Consider the following 14,242-nt stretch of genomic DNA (forward strand, 5'->3'; position numbering starts at 1 on the left):
ATATATATATATATATATATATATATATATAGACAGATAGATAGATCGATAGATTGATAAGTTAAAGAGACATACAGAGATACAGAAAGAAAATTGTGCATTTGAATCATTGCTATTAAACTGTGGTGCAATGTTACATTGTTAGACAACTATAAATTTGGTTTCAGTTCATATTTAAAATTTTCATCAGTAATGCTTTAGCTAAAGCCATCATTTCCCTACTGTTTTCTGTGCTAGAACTCTGAGTTTTTCATCAGAAACTGTGTGTATGTGCATATGCATGCATGCACCAGTGTGTGTGTGTGTGTGTGTGTGTGTATGCAAAAGAAAGAAACATTGTATGAGAGTAGATGCATATGCATGCATGCGTGTAATAGATTATCATTTCACATCCGTTTTCCCATGCTGGTAAGGTTTACATACGTGTTTTATACCATCTTGCATGCACAGCAACAGAGATAACAGATTGTCTTTGTTGTAGTGCATGTCTGATATTGAAGTGAATTTTATTTCCCTGGCACGATAGAAGATATCTCATATGGAAGAGCTAAAGAGACCCCTTCTTCCCGCCATCAGTTCTTATTTGATATTAGAGCCCTCCTTGGTGGTTAATTTGTGCTGTGACCACATTCTACTTGTATGTTATCTTTGGCATGGTTTCTACAGCTGGATACCCTTCTTATCACAAACCACTTTACATTTTACTTTATGTGTGTATGTGTGCGTGAGAGAGAGTATGTATGCATGTGAGAGTGCGTGCACGTAAGAATGCATGCACGCAAGTGTGTGCGCATGCATGCATGTGTGTGTGTGAGTATTTGTTCTCAATCACTTTATATGACTGATGGTGTTGGCAGGGAGTAATTAAGCCGTGACAATTCTATTGATTACTTAATCACTCAAGAATATTGTGGATATATTTTCATAATGCTTACACTATAACTAAAAGGAGGTTATAGAACCTTAACATACAATACTCCTCGCTAACAAAACACTCAGCAGTTATATGGTGGTCCCACTTCTAACAGCAGTGCATTCCATATGATATGACTATCAATGATCTGTTACTGTTAACGGAATGACTTAAATTGTTATTCTGTTAACAGTAAAACACAGAATAGTTAGGGATTCTTTAAGAATGAATATTGAGATTGGACAGTTATGTTCATTGCTCAGCACACAACACTATATAATGGCTGGCTGTATTTGTTGCTAGTAAGGTTTGAACATATAACATTCATGCAGTCAAGTCAGTAGTCCAGCACCTTAACATCACAGCCAACACACAAAATGTATCATGGCATTTTTACCTGACGGGACTGGAACTGAGAGCAGATGTGCCTCCTGAAATGGTGGAAGATTTATAGTACATGCTCTGAGGACGCATCTTCTCATTGCCGAGAGGAATTATTCGATTTTTTCGAGGACTGCAAGAAATAGAACAGTTTAACTATTTTATGGCAGCGATTCATCAATGATATAGTTTTCTTTTTCATAAATTAATCAGTGGAGTACATGCAGTCTCCATAAGTTTTGCAGTCATTCTTAAAAGTGAAACTGAAGCAGCCATTGCCTACTTTGAACATCAGCAAGTTAACATTTATGGGTAAAGTATCAATATGGGTGGAACTAGGGTCAGGTAAGAATGCTTCCAACAGAGTTCAATGTGCTAAAGGTACCTAAGAAGAGGACAGCGTGCTAATTCCTATCTCCCTATTGGTTGCTAATGATTCAGAATAAAAACAAATGTTCCAGAAAGGATATAACCCACTAACTTGAACAAGTAAAAGAGGATTTGTAACATATTTGGCATTGTATTATGGTAGAGTGAAGTTTGGTAATTTGCCAATCAATAAATACATTCACCTGCTTATCACTAACAGAGGATGTTTTATTCATCAGTAAATAAAGAAACCCTGACTACCAAAATACAGCAGTTACAGAACAGAAAAGAAATATAATGAGGGAACTTAATGCACTGCAATGCCTGGCATTGAAGTGCCAGCCTCATAAACGAACCCCAATATTGGCTTGAAATTTTAAAATAAAAAAAAAAAGATGTTAAACAAAAGAATAAGGTCTCAACACGTTCACATTTTTTGCTTTGTTTTACCAAGACTTTTTTTTTTTTTGTGGTTTTGTATCATGTAGATTCTGTTCATCACTTATAGTTTGCAAATTTTCTGTACTTTTACAATATGGAGACCCATTAAGTTTGACATTGCTAGCACTCCTCAGGGAGTAAAATGTAGCCGTTGTCCACTAAGATGCACTGAAAGATTTTTTAAAACTTATTGAAAAAACAAAAAAGAAGAAAGTAGTGTCCTTGATATCAGGAAATGAAGCACAAATTTATTTAAGATAAAAATGAAGAGAAAGTTAGTTATAAGAAAATAGAAATATAATAATTTCTCAGTTTTTTTTTTTTGTTTTTTAATATTGTGATTATGTTTTTGTTGTTATTAAAAGGTAACAGTCTGATAGATTTGGCAGACCACTAGGCCCAAAAAACCCCAAAAAACTTACAGCATTTAGTTATTTTCTCAATTCAGACCTCACCAGATATCACTTTAGTTTTCAATCTTCAAAGATTGATAGAATAATTACCAGCCATTTATTAAGGTTGATGTTAATCTAATCAACTGTACACCCAACCCAGAACGTTTCTGTATCAAATGCCAATGTTAGAAAGAAATCCTTATTATTCTAAGAACAGTGAATCTGCAGAATTGAAAGAGCATCAGACAAAGTGTTTTTTGGTAATGAGTTAAGAACCTTTTAAAGACCTGATGGGATCAAGACTTTACCTTTCATTCTTCTGAGGTTGATAAAATAATAGTAAATCATTAAAGTTGATCTAAAAACTCATCCCAAAATATGTGGCCTGTGTTTATCTCCATCAACATTTCAACGTCCACTTTTCCCTGCTTGCATGTAGGTCAGAGTTTATCAAGGTAGATTTCTCCAGCTGGATGCCCTTCCTGTTGCCAACCCTCACCTATTTCCAGATAATATTTCCCCCCCCATGGCTAGACATGTTTTCACATAATATTGGAAATGAATTACACCACCTGCATGACGGTGATAATCCTTTATAACTATCACAAGACCAGGAAACAGACACACACATATTTATATACAATGGGCTTCTCTTAGTTTCTTATTTCTTTATTGCCCACAAGGGGCTAAACATAGAGGGGACAAACAAGGACAGACAAAGGGATTAAGTCGATTCCATCGACCCCAGTGTGTAACTGCTACTTAATTTATCGACCCCGAAAGGACGAAAGGCAAAGTCGACCTCGGCGGAATTTGAACTCAGAACATAACGGCAGACGAAAAACTGCTAAGCATTTCGCCCGGCGTGCTAACGTTTCTGCCAGCTCGCCGCCTTACTTTTTTTAGTTTCTGTCAACCAAATCTGCTCATAAAGCTCTTGTCGGCTAGGGGCTTTAGTAGAGGACACTTGCCCAAGGTGCCACGCAATGGGATTGAATCCAGAACCATGTGATTGGGAACCAAACTTCTGATCCACACAGCCATGCCTGCATCTTAGAAAACATTACTATTAAGGTTGCAACTGGCAGAATCGTTAGCACTCTGGACGAATTGCTTTGTGGTATTTCACCTGCCGCTACATTCTGAGTTCAAATTCCACTGAGGTCAAGGTCAACTTTGCCTGTTATCCTTTCAGGGTCGATAAATTAAGTACCAGTGAAATACTGGGGTCGATGTAATCGATTAGTCCCCTCCCACAAAATTTCACATTTTGTGCCTATAGTAGAAAGAATTATTATTATTATTACTATGTTTCAAGGACAGAGCTTTTAAAGTATCAGTAAAAATTGTCTACAGTATCTATTCCAGTTCTTTATACATGGAGTTCAATTTCCTCTGCAGTCAACTTTGTCTTTCGACCTTTTGGGGTTGATAAAATAAAATAATAGTTTGAAATGGGATCGATGATCCTTGCAAAAGAGACTTCAAAAATTGCTGGCCTTGAGCCTTAATCAGAAACAATTATTGGTATCATGGACAGTATGGTTTCTGCAGATTGGTTTACTGGAAGAATTTTTTTTTCAGCTGGATACTGAACTAAAGAGAGGAAACCTTTATTATTCTAACAGTAAGACGAGCAGAGTTATGTCCCTTGTAAAGGGTATTCTATTTGTTTCAGTCATTTGACTGCGGCCACGCTGGAGCACCGCCTTTAGTCGAACTAATCGATCCCTGAACTTGTTCTTTGTAAGCCTGGTACTTATTCTATCAGTCTCTTTTGCCGAACTGCTAAGTTACGGGGACGTAAACACACCAACATCAGTTGTCAATCGATGGTGGTGGGGACAAACAAAGACACAAATACACACACAATGTATGATGAATTTATGGAATGAAGTTCCAGAAATCCCAAATATTTTGTTAAGAATTGAGGAAATAAGATGCTGAAATTTATAAGAAGTTTATAAATTTCAACAACTTGGTTCCTCCATTCTTAAAATCAATGGGATTTCTGGAACTTCATTCCATGAATTCATCGTACATTATATACAAGTACTACTTTCATATCTTTGCAAATTTACACCTGTAAACTCCCAGCAAAGCATGAAGAATCAACATTAGAAATCTTGTTTGGAAATCTCCAATTAAAGGACAAATCCACATTAACCTTTATACACCTATACACACACACGACAGGCTTCTTTCAGTTTCCGTCCACGAAATCCACTCACAAAGCTTTGGTCAGCCTGGGGCTAAAGAAGACACTTGCCCAAAGTGTCATGCAGTGGTACTGAACCCAGAACCACGTGATTGGGAAGCAAGCTTCTTACCACACAGCCACTCCTGCAACTTTAAACCAAAAAGTCAAGCATTCTACACTTTAATCTCTCAACGAATTACATTTGTTATTGCTTCTATTATTGTTGTTATTTAGCCACAGGTCAACATCCATTCATTACTGTCTTTGATGATTGCGATGAGAGTAAGAAATTTGGCTGCTATTTGTAGCAAATCAACCGAATTATAAAGACACTCTAATTAGCTTGTTGTTTAGCCAAAGGTCATCCTTGAGTGACTAAGTTCCTGATCAAAGACATTGCAATCTTAACCATCACATCTTTGTAAAGGTATGTAATACCATATCTTATGTGTTGTTTTTCAACCCAAAATAGTGTGGTGTAATACGAGGGAGATTAGGCTACTATTTCTAACGAGTAGAGCAATGACAGAGGTTCCCTTGCTGTTTGCATGTTCTTGTTGCAGTTGATAGAAGGTTATAGAATTCTCAAACCAGCTTCAATTTCTTCTTTATTTCCTATCAGTATAGTATTTGGGCAAACTGAAAACCCATCACAACTTCCTACTTCTTGCTCACAATTCAGTGGCTCTATACCTGTATAAAAAGACTGGTGTCACTTTAGTGTGCAATCTACCTGGCCATTTATGCTTCAGCATGCAGTTTAACCGTAACCTTAATCTTAAACCCTAACACAACCCAAACCAGGTCATTTCACAATGTAGACCATGGATACTGTGGTAGACCAAAGTAGCACTGAAAGATCTGTTTTTCACATTCTTTCTCAGCCTCTCCAGCAACCATAACACCTGTCTCCATCTTCACCCAGCAGATCAGGATAAAACAAAAGATGTAGACAAAAAACAGACTTACCTAAGCTGTTGCCCTTCACTAACCGTACGGGACCTGTTAAACTGGAACTGATCAGAACCAAACATTGAGATACTTTCTGAGGAATGTTCGTTATTACTCCAAGTTGGCATGACAACTGTTTTACCAGAACTACTGCTGCTGCGGTTCCGGAAATTTCCACTGTCTGAGCTGCTGATGGGCATCTTCATCTCCCTGTAATTACCAACCAACAGAAAATTCAATTGTGTTCATTTAATTAGCAATATGAAAATCTCAATATCAGCTAGTCCTCACTTCCTAACTTTAGTCCAAAACTGTAACAAGGTGGAATCGGGGTATGTCAAAAGAAAGAGGCTGGCTACTTTGGTCACAGCTGTACAGAGTTAACTCAGTCTCTGGAGTACAACAAATTGTTATTTAGCCACAGGTCAACATCCACTCATGACAGTCTTTGATGATTGTGATGAGAGTAAGAAATTTGGCTGCTATTTCTAGCAAGTCAACTGAATTACAGAGACACTCTAATTAGCTTGTTGTTCAGCCAAAGGTCATCCTTGAGTGCCAAGGCTCTTGATCACAGACATTGCAATCTTAGCCATCACATCTTTGCAAAGGTATGTAATACCATATCTTATCTGTTGTTTCCCAACTCAAAATAGTGCGGTGTAATATGAGGGAGATTTGGCTACTATTTCTAACGAGGAGAGCAACGACAGAGGTTCCCTTGCATGTTCTTGCTGCAGTTGGTAAAAGGTTATAGAACTCAGTGCCTAGAGTACAGCTGCACATGATGGACTGAACCCCAGAGGCACAGCTGAACATAAGTCTCAACTCCTGGAGTACAGCTGTGTATAGCAATTTCAACCCATAGAGTACAGCTATACACAGCACTTTTGACCTATAGAGTACAGCTGTACACAGCCACCTTGTTTCCTAGAGTACAGCTGACATAGCCAACTTGATTGATTGTGGTAACACAAAATATCACAGCCAGAAATACAAGTTTCTACATCCTGTGTGGTAATTCTATCAACCAACAAATAAACAATACAATTGGTCTGAGAGAAGATCGAATTGAAATATGATACTCATATAATGTAATTTATTAATGTCAATATATCGTCATAGCAAGGTGGCGAGTTGGTAGAATCATTAGCATGCTGGGCAAAATGCTTAGTGGTATTTTGTCAGTCTTTATGTTCTGAGTTCAAATTCTGCTGAAGTCAGCTTTGCTTTTCATCCATTCAGGGTCAATAAAATAAGTACCAGCTGAGCATTGGACTTGATGTAACCAACTTAGACCCAACCCCAAAATTGCTGGCCTTGTGCCAAAATTTGAAACCAATGTACTGTCATAACATTGTATTTACTTGCACAGAATCATACATTTTCCTCCACCAAAACCACTTTGAAGTCTCTTTCAATAATTGTATAGGGAAACTAAGTTATTTTTCCCAAAAATATACTCATAAAATAGGGATGCCTTTTAATATGTCAGCAAATATGGTATTTTGTTTCTGAAAACTCAACCAAGATCTTCAGCTTTGAGGGAGTGAAAATGAAAGAACTCACCCTAAAATACAGTCATGCATATTGCGAGCTGTGGCTTGGTCCTCCACCTGCATCCACAATTCACCATGTCCTGTTGGAGCTAGACGTCCCACTTCCATGAAAAATAAGCAGTCTCGATGGCCACACCGTCGAATATAACCAAGCTGTAGGGAAAGAAAAGAGAATCAGAAATATTAAATAATTTATTTAGGTTTCTTCCATTTGTGTGTTGATGTGTGGGGTATATATATATATATATATATATATATATATGTGTGTGTGTGTGTGCACGCCTGCATGTGTATACAAGAGTGCATGAATACAAATGTATGCTCGTTCATGTATGTATATTTGAGCACCTGTATGTATATATGAGCATCTGATTACATGAATGCATGTGAAATATTCTTTTCTACTCTAGGCACAAGGCCTGAAATTTTGGGGGAGGGGATCAGTCAATTAAATCAATCCCAGTATGCAACTGGTACTTAATTTATCGACTCCAAACGGATGAAAGGCAAAGTTGACCTCGGCGGAATTTGAACTCAGAATGTAAAGACAGATGAAATACCGCTAAGTATAGGGTACAACAGATCCTTCCCGAGTCATAAATAGACCCGGTCAGTTTCCCAGCTTCTCTGGCGCACATATTTCCCCACCCTGGATGGGATGCCAATCCATTGCAGGATTCATCATCATTGTTTAATGTCCGCTTTCCATGCTAGCATGGGTTGGACGACTTGACTGAGGACTGGTGAAACCGGATGGCAACACTAGGCTCCAATCTAAATTTGGCATAGTTTCTACAGCTGGATGCCCTTCCTAACGCCAACCACTCAGAGTGTAGTGGGTGCTTTTACGTGTCACCCGCACGAAGGCCAGTCAGGCGATACTGGCAACGGCCACGCTCGAAATGGTGTCTTTTATGTGCCACCCGCACAAGCCAGTCCAGGGGCACTGGCAACGATCTCGCTCGAAAATCCTACGGAGGCCAGTCAGGCAGTACTGGCAGCTGACATAATGCATCAGTTGATCTGGGAACGGAAACCATAAACTTGTAAGGAGTCCAACACCCTAACCACTAAGCCACGTGCCCCACAGTGTATAACAGACATGCTAAATAGCACAGTGCATTAGGATCATGTGAGTGTAGTATGCAGGAAACATTGCAATACAGAGAAGACATTGGAAATTTGCAACATAGTGCTGTCTGTTGGATTATTAGGTGTTGTTACAGAGCCCCAGGTCAGTCAAAGTGTAACATCCCTTTAAAAGATATTCCAACCATGACCATCTCACCTTTTATTCAGTCGGCATGTAAAAGCACCCACTACATTCTCGGAGTGGTTGGTGTTAGGAAGGGCATCCAGCTGTAGAAACTTTGCCAAATCAGATTGGAGCCTGGTGTAGCCATTTGGTTCACCAATCCTCAGTCAAATCGTCCAACCCATGCTAGCATGGAAAGCAGACGTTAAACGATGATGATGATAATTATTATTATCCAATCTGTGCTGTTTTTCTAAGACGGTATGTTGTAAGTGGAGGGAGATCTAGGGCTGGGTTTCATGTAGTGTTGTGAGCTTGCAGAGATCCTTCCTCTCCCTTTTTCTCTCTCACGAACACATGCATGCACACCCATACACACACACTATTACTGTTTAAAAAATGAAACATAACACCTGAAGAGGAAAATCCCCAAGTTACTTACTTGGAATGTGACTTCAGGAATCTCTGAATTGAGTCGTACCAAGCTGATTTCATGGTTCGTTAAACAAAGTCGGAACTGACCTGTCATGTTTTTGGTAGCACCAAGATCTTTAGGTTTCACAGTTACCTGCCAGACATATTCTGGAAATAAAAGTAAAAATACAAGGGTTGAGAATCAAAATTAACCAGTTACTAAGGAACCAATACAGTGTAGGTTGTGAATACCTGTGCTGATGTCACATAGAAAAGCACCGATGCCATGCCATTGTCATGTAGAGAAGCAATTATGCTGGTGTCACATAGAAAAGCACCTATGCTGGTGCCATATAAAAAGAACCCAATACATTCTGTAAAGTGGTTGACATTGGGAAGGTTATCCAGCCATCGAAACTGCAGCTCTCTAACTGGCCAAACCATTCAACCCATGCCAGGGAAAAAAAAAAAAAAAAAAAAAAAAAAAAAAAAAAAAAGGAAAAAAAAGAAAAAACGGGCGTTAAACGATAATTTATACATTGTATCAGCATAATTTTGGCATAGGTGCAGGAGTGGCTGTATGGTAAGTAGCTTGCTTACCAACCACATGCTTCCGGGTTCAGTCCCACCTTGGGCAAGTGTCTTCTACTATAGCCTCGGGCCAACCAAAGCCTTGTGAGTGGATTTGGCAGACGGAAACTGAAAGAAGCCTGTCGTGTGTATATATATATATATATATATATATATATGTGTGTGTGTGTTTGTGTGTGTCCCCCCACCATCGCTTGGCAACCGGTGCTGGTGTGTTTACGTCCCCGTAACTTAGCGGTTCGGCAAAAAGAGACCGATAGAATAAGTACTAGGCTTACAAAGAATAAGTCCTGGGGTCGATTTTCCCTACTAAAGGCGGTGCTCCAGCATGGCCGCAGTCAAATGACTGAAACAAGTAAAATGAGTAAAAGAGTAATACTGGAAAATGTCAGCGCCCCAAGTCAAGGTTAATACCAAATTGAATTGATGCACACACACACACACACACACGACGGGTTTCCACACGGTTACCTTCTACCAAATTAACTCAAGGCATTAATTGGCTCATGGTTATCGAAGAAGACACTTGCCCAAAGTGTCACGCAATGGGGCTGAATCCGAAAGCACATGGTTACAGAGCGAGCTTCTTAGCCACACAGTCACATGAGTGAAAGAATATAAACCATTTTAATTCCCTTTGCCAAAGCCCTGCGAGAAGGCACGAACGCCAAACTTATTTCACTACACCTCATATCCATATATTTCAATACAAATGTACTTTTGTATAAAAACACGTGTGCGTGCCTCATGCTTACGGTATTGACAACAACCTGGTTTAACAAGAGTTGCCTCCCCTTGTCCAGTAGCTACGTCACGCGATTGTTATTTTTTAAGTAGGTCGCATATACACACCATGTCTTAAAAATACAGGACACCCACCAAAAATAATATCAAAAAATAAATCTCAAGTTTTCAAACACGAGTTCGTTGGCAGTAAAGCTATGCTAACTTAGCACTACGCAATTACGGTTCATAATACAATACGAGCGCTTGCACAAACTCACACGCAAACACTGTACTGTACAAGGTTTTAGGAGCAGACAACATCATCCACGTAGGTTGTTTTAACAGTTGCATTTGTAATAGCATGCAATACTATAGTGCATACACTATACTTAATAGTACGTACTATTAAAGTGCATAAGCTGTAGTTACAACATATACACTATACACTATTAGATTACTATAGGATATAGACAGCAGTAAATATAGATGCAATAATAGGGTATATATATATATGGTGTATAATAGTAGACACAACAGTGTAGTTTATAGGAGCAAATTCAGTAATAAAGAACATAGGCTGTAGTAATGGTTCTAGATAACAAAACTAGTAAAAATAGTAGTAGTATCAAATACAGTCGTAATAGTAGTAATAAATGCAACACTATAATGGGTAGGCTATAAAAGTATGATAGACAACGCTAGTATTTAAGTTGCAATAATATTAGTAGATGCACATAGGGTATAATTTGTAATATCCTTAACTGAGGCTAACACAGTGTATCAACGACTTCAGTCATTGGTGTCATGCTGTCATCATCATTTAATGTCCACTTTTCCATGCTTGCATGGGTCAAATGGAATTTGTTGAGGCAGATTTTTGACAGCAGGGTGCCCTTCCAGACGCCAACCCTCACCCGTTTCCAAGTAAGGTAATATTTTCCCATAGCTAGACATGTTTTGTCATGGAAGACTGGAAACAAACAATGATGTACATTTACAGCCACCACTGTCTCGACAAGAGTACACACGTGCACATACGCACACATGATTGGTTTCTCTCAGTTTCTGTCTACCACTACTAGGCACGCACACACACACACACACACACACCATAGATTTCTTTCAGTTTCTACCTACCATTCACAAGGCTTTGGTAGGCTTAGGGTTACAGCAGAACACTCTTTCCCAAGTTTCTCTGCAATGGGACTGAACCCAAGACCACATAGTTGGGAAGCAGGCTTCTTAACCACACAACCACACCTGTACCTAAACTGTAACAACAGTTTTAAAGCTATAACAGTAAACACACAACAGCTGACCACACTCATGGAAAAGTCTACTTACCAAAATGATAGGGGGTGTTCTGTAAATCTAGAAGACAATCTAACCATGCATCCTGCTCTTCGGCATTCTCAGCTACGATGGAGAAACAGTCATCTTTGGTGAATAATGAAACGGCATGTTTATGTTTTGGGTCGATTTTTTTGTTTATATTGAAGCAAGAATTCAGTTCAATGGAACGTTTTGGTACTGAATATGAACGATATTTCTTCTCAGAGTCGTAATATTCCAGCCGTGCTGGGCCCGAGTTGCTGTTTCCCCGTAGAACGAAGAATTTTTTCTTCATCGTCTGCAAAATAAGAGAAAGGGATTTTAAATACACCATTTAGACAGACATTTCTTACTTTAAGTGTTCACAGTAGAATCTGTGGCAATTGTATTTGCTTTACCTTCTTTTATTGGTTCCAAGTCATTGGACTGTGACCATGCTAGAGCACAACCTTGAATAATTTTAGTCAAATAAATTGCCTCCAGTTCTTATTTTGCTTTTCAAGTCAGGTACTTATTCTATCGGTCTCTTTTGGCGAACCACTAAGTTAGAGGGATGTAAACAAATTGACACTTATCTCTCCCTACACACCACTTGATACCCAAAGAGCCACACATGTGTATATGTGATATGTATGCATATATAGATACACACACACATCACAGTTCCTGCCTACCAAATTCACTCAAGGCATTGGTTGACCCAGAGTCACAGAAGTCACTTGCCCAAAGTACTGATGAAAACCTGCCATGATTGTTACACAGAATTTGTGTTTATTTTAACACTGTCACTTCGCTGAAAACTGAGTCTAGATTTTTATGTGTTGTAATAAACCCGACAAACTAAATCGTCTCCAGATCTATATTTACATGAAGTTATCCCAGGAGCCCCTCCTCCCCACACAACAGCTTGCCCACCTTCTCTGCTAGTCACTTTTTCCTTCTTTTTATTTGAAGACTTAAGGAGAGCAACAGCCATAATTCTTTTTAGGGCCTCTAAAGCTTGGTGGGAGGAAAGGGGTTCCTCAGACTAGAGATCAGGTCCTGAATGCTTACAATAAAGTGGACAGCGCTAAAGGTAGCCAATATGTCAGGTTATGGTTAGTATCAACCCCCAACCCCCTAGTTTTACCATTTTCTTATGTCTGCATGGACAAGATGGCTTTGATCTGCTGGAGTGATTGCCATTTAAAGCTGAATATCGTTACCTTCATTAAAGCAGTCCTCTGTAATGTCAGGAGCAGATTCTACATTTTATCAGCCAGGGCAGCTGGACAAACTAATTTAGGGGCCTTGCTTGATAAGGAGAACAAGCTGGCACTCCGTTGCTTATGACAATGAGGGTTCCAGTTGATCTGATCAATGGAGTATCCTGCTCATGAAATTAATATGGAAATGGCTGAGCACTCCACAGACATGTACCATTAACCCTTTAGTATTTAAAGCGCAGGAGTGGCTGTGTGGTAAGTAGCTTGCTTACCAACCACATGGTTCTGGGTTCAGTCCCACTGTGTGGCACCTTGGGCTAGTGTCTTCTACTATAGCCTCGGGCCGACCAAAGCCTTGTGAGTGGACTTGGTAGACGGGCACTGAAAGAAGCCCGTCATATATATGTATATATATATGTGTGTGTGTTTGTATATGTTTGTCTGTGTTTGTCCCCCCAACATCGCTTGACAACCGATACTAGCATGTTTGCGCCCCCATAACTTAGCGGTTTGGCAAAAGAGATCGATAAAATAAGTACTAGGCTTACAAAGAATAAGTCTTGGGGTCGATATGCTCGACTAAAGGCGGTGCTCCAGCATGGCCGCAGTCAAATGACTGAAACAAGTAAAAGAGTAAAAAAGAGTAATAACATTGCAGAATAGATGTGAGAGGCCAAATCTAGAAGGTTTGAAATAAAACAAGGTAGAATATTTAGGCCGGATATGGTAGGTTCAAATGCTAAAAGGTTAACAGAGATACGCAATGATCACAGTGTTGAAGTTGATGAAAAGAAAACTACACACACACATAGCAAATCTTTTCTTCCTTTCATATAAAAAAAAAAGCACCCGATTCCTCCTTGGCATTGACACAAACAATTTTACGATATTACTGGTTTAGAGTTGTCTCAAAATTCAAACCTGAAATAGATGTGTGTATGCACACAAACACACACCATCAACAAAACAGCTTTAGGATACATACAAGCCACTTATATATATATATATATATATATATATATATATACACACACACACACACACGCAGAATAAATTCCAACAAAGAAAAATGACAGCATCCTCCAGGGTGTGTAACTGTAGAATCAGTGGCATGTCTTGTTACTGTAGCAACCAAGACAAACTAGGCAGTTTCAGACTAAATTGAGAATTACAGCAGGAAAAGTGACGTTATGACAGCTGAGAAAGATTGTTGTCCTAAAACCACACAATGCAAATCAAAACGACAAACCCAAAATAGCCATGCTATTCTTGGAAACAAAGATTTATGCAACGAATCAAATGGAAACATTAAGTAAACGAATTATATTCAATTTTTCATTTTTATTTCCTAGTTTTAGGGATTGGAGGTGCATCATTCATAATATTGTTTGGGGTTACAAAAAAGGCGACAACACTAGCAGAATCAATGTGTTGCATGAAATTCTTGCTGGTGTTTCTTCTGGTTCTTTATGCTCTGAATTTAAATTCCATGAAGGTCAACATTGCCTTT

At 38.9% G+C, this 14,242-nt stretch overlaps 1 protein-coding gene across 2 annotated transcripts in view; it reads right to left on the reverse strand.

The window, feature by feature from the left end:
- LOC106876466 (uncharacterized) overlaps window positions 1-14,242 on the reverse strand; it is a 92,224-nt gene that overhangs the window by 14,855 nt on the left and 63,127 nt on the right. Inside the window, exons 2-6 of one of the 2 annotated variants that reach the window (XM_052967502.1) lie at window positions 11,540-11,825; window positions 8,907-9,046; window positions 7,220-7,362; window positions 5,669-5,860; window positions 1,311-1,427 (exon numbers count right to left, since the gene is read on the reverse strand). In XM_052967502.1, coding sequence (XP_052823462.1) covers window positions 1,311-1,427; window positions 5,669-5,860; window positions 7,220-7,362; window positions 8,907-9,046; window positions 11,540-11,825 — 878 coding nt within the window. The remainder of the gene's footprint in view (window positions 1-1,310; window positions 1,428-5,668; window positions 5,861-7,219; window positions 7,363-8,906; window positions 9,047-11,539; window positions 11,826-14,242) is intronic. The other variant, XM_052967503.1, reaches the window with a different exon arrangement.

The sequence above is a fragment of the Octopus bimaculoides genome, chromosome 4, assembly GCF_001194135.2.
Source record: "Octopus bimaculoides isolate UCB-OBI-ISO-001 chromosome 4, ASM119413v2, whole genome shotgun sequence".
Taxonomy (NCBI): domain Eukaryota; kingdom Metazoa; phylum Mollusca; class Cephalopoda; order Octopoda; family Octopodidae; genus Octopus; species Octopus bimaculoides.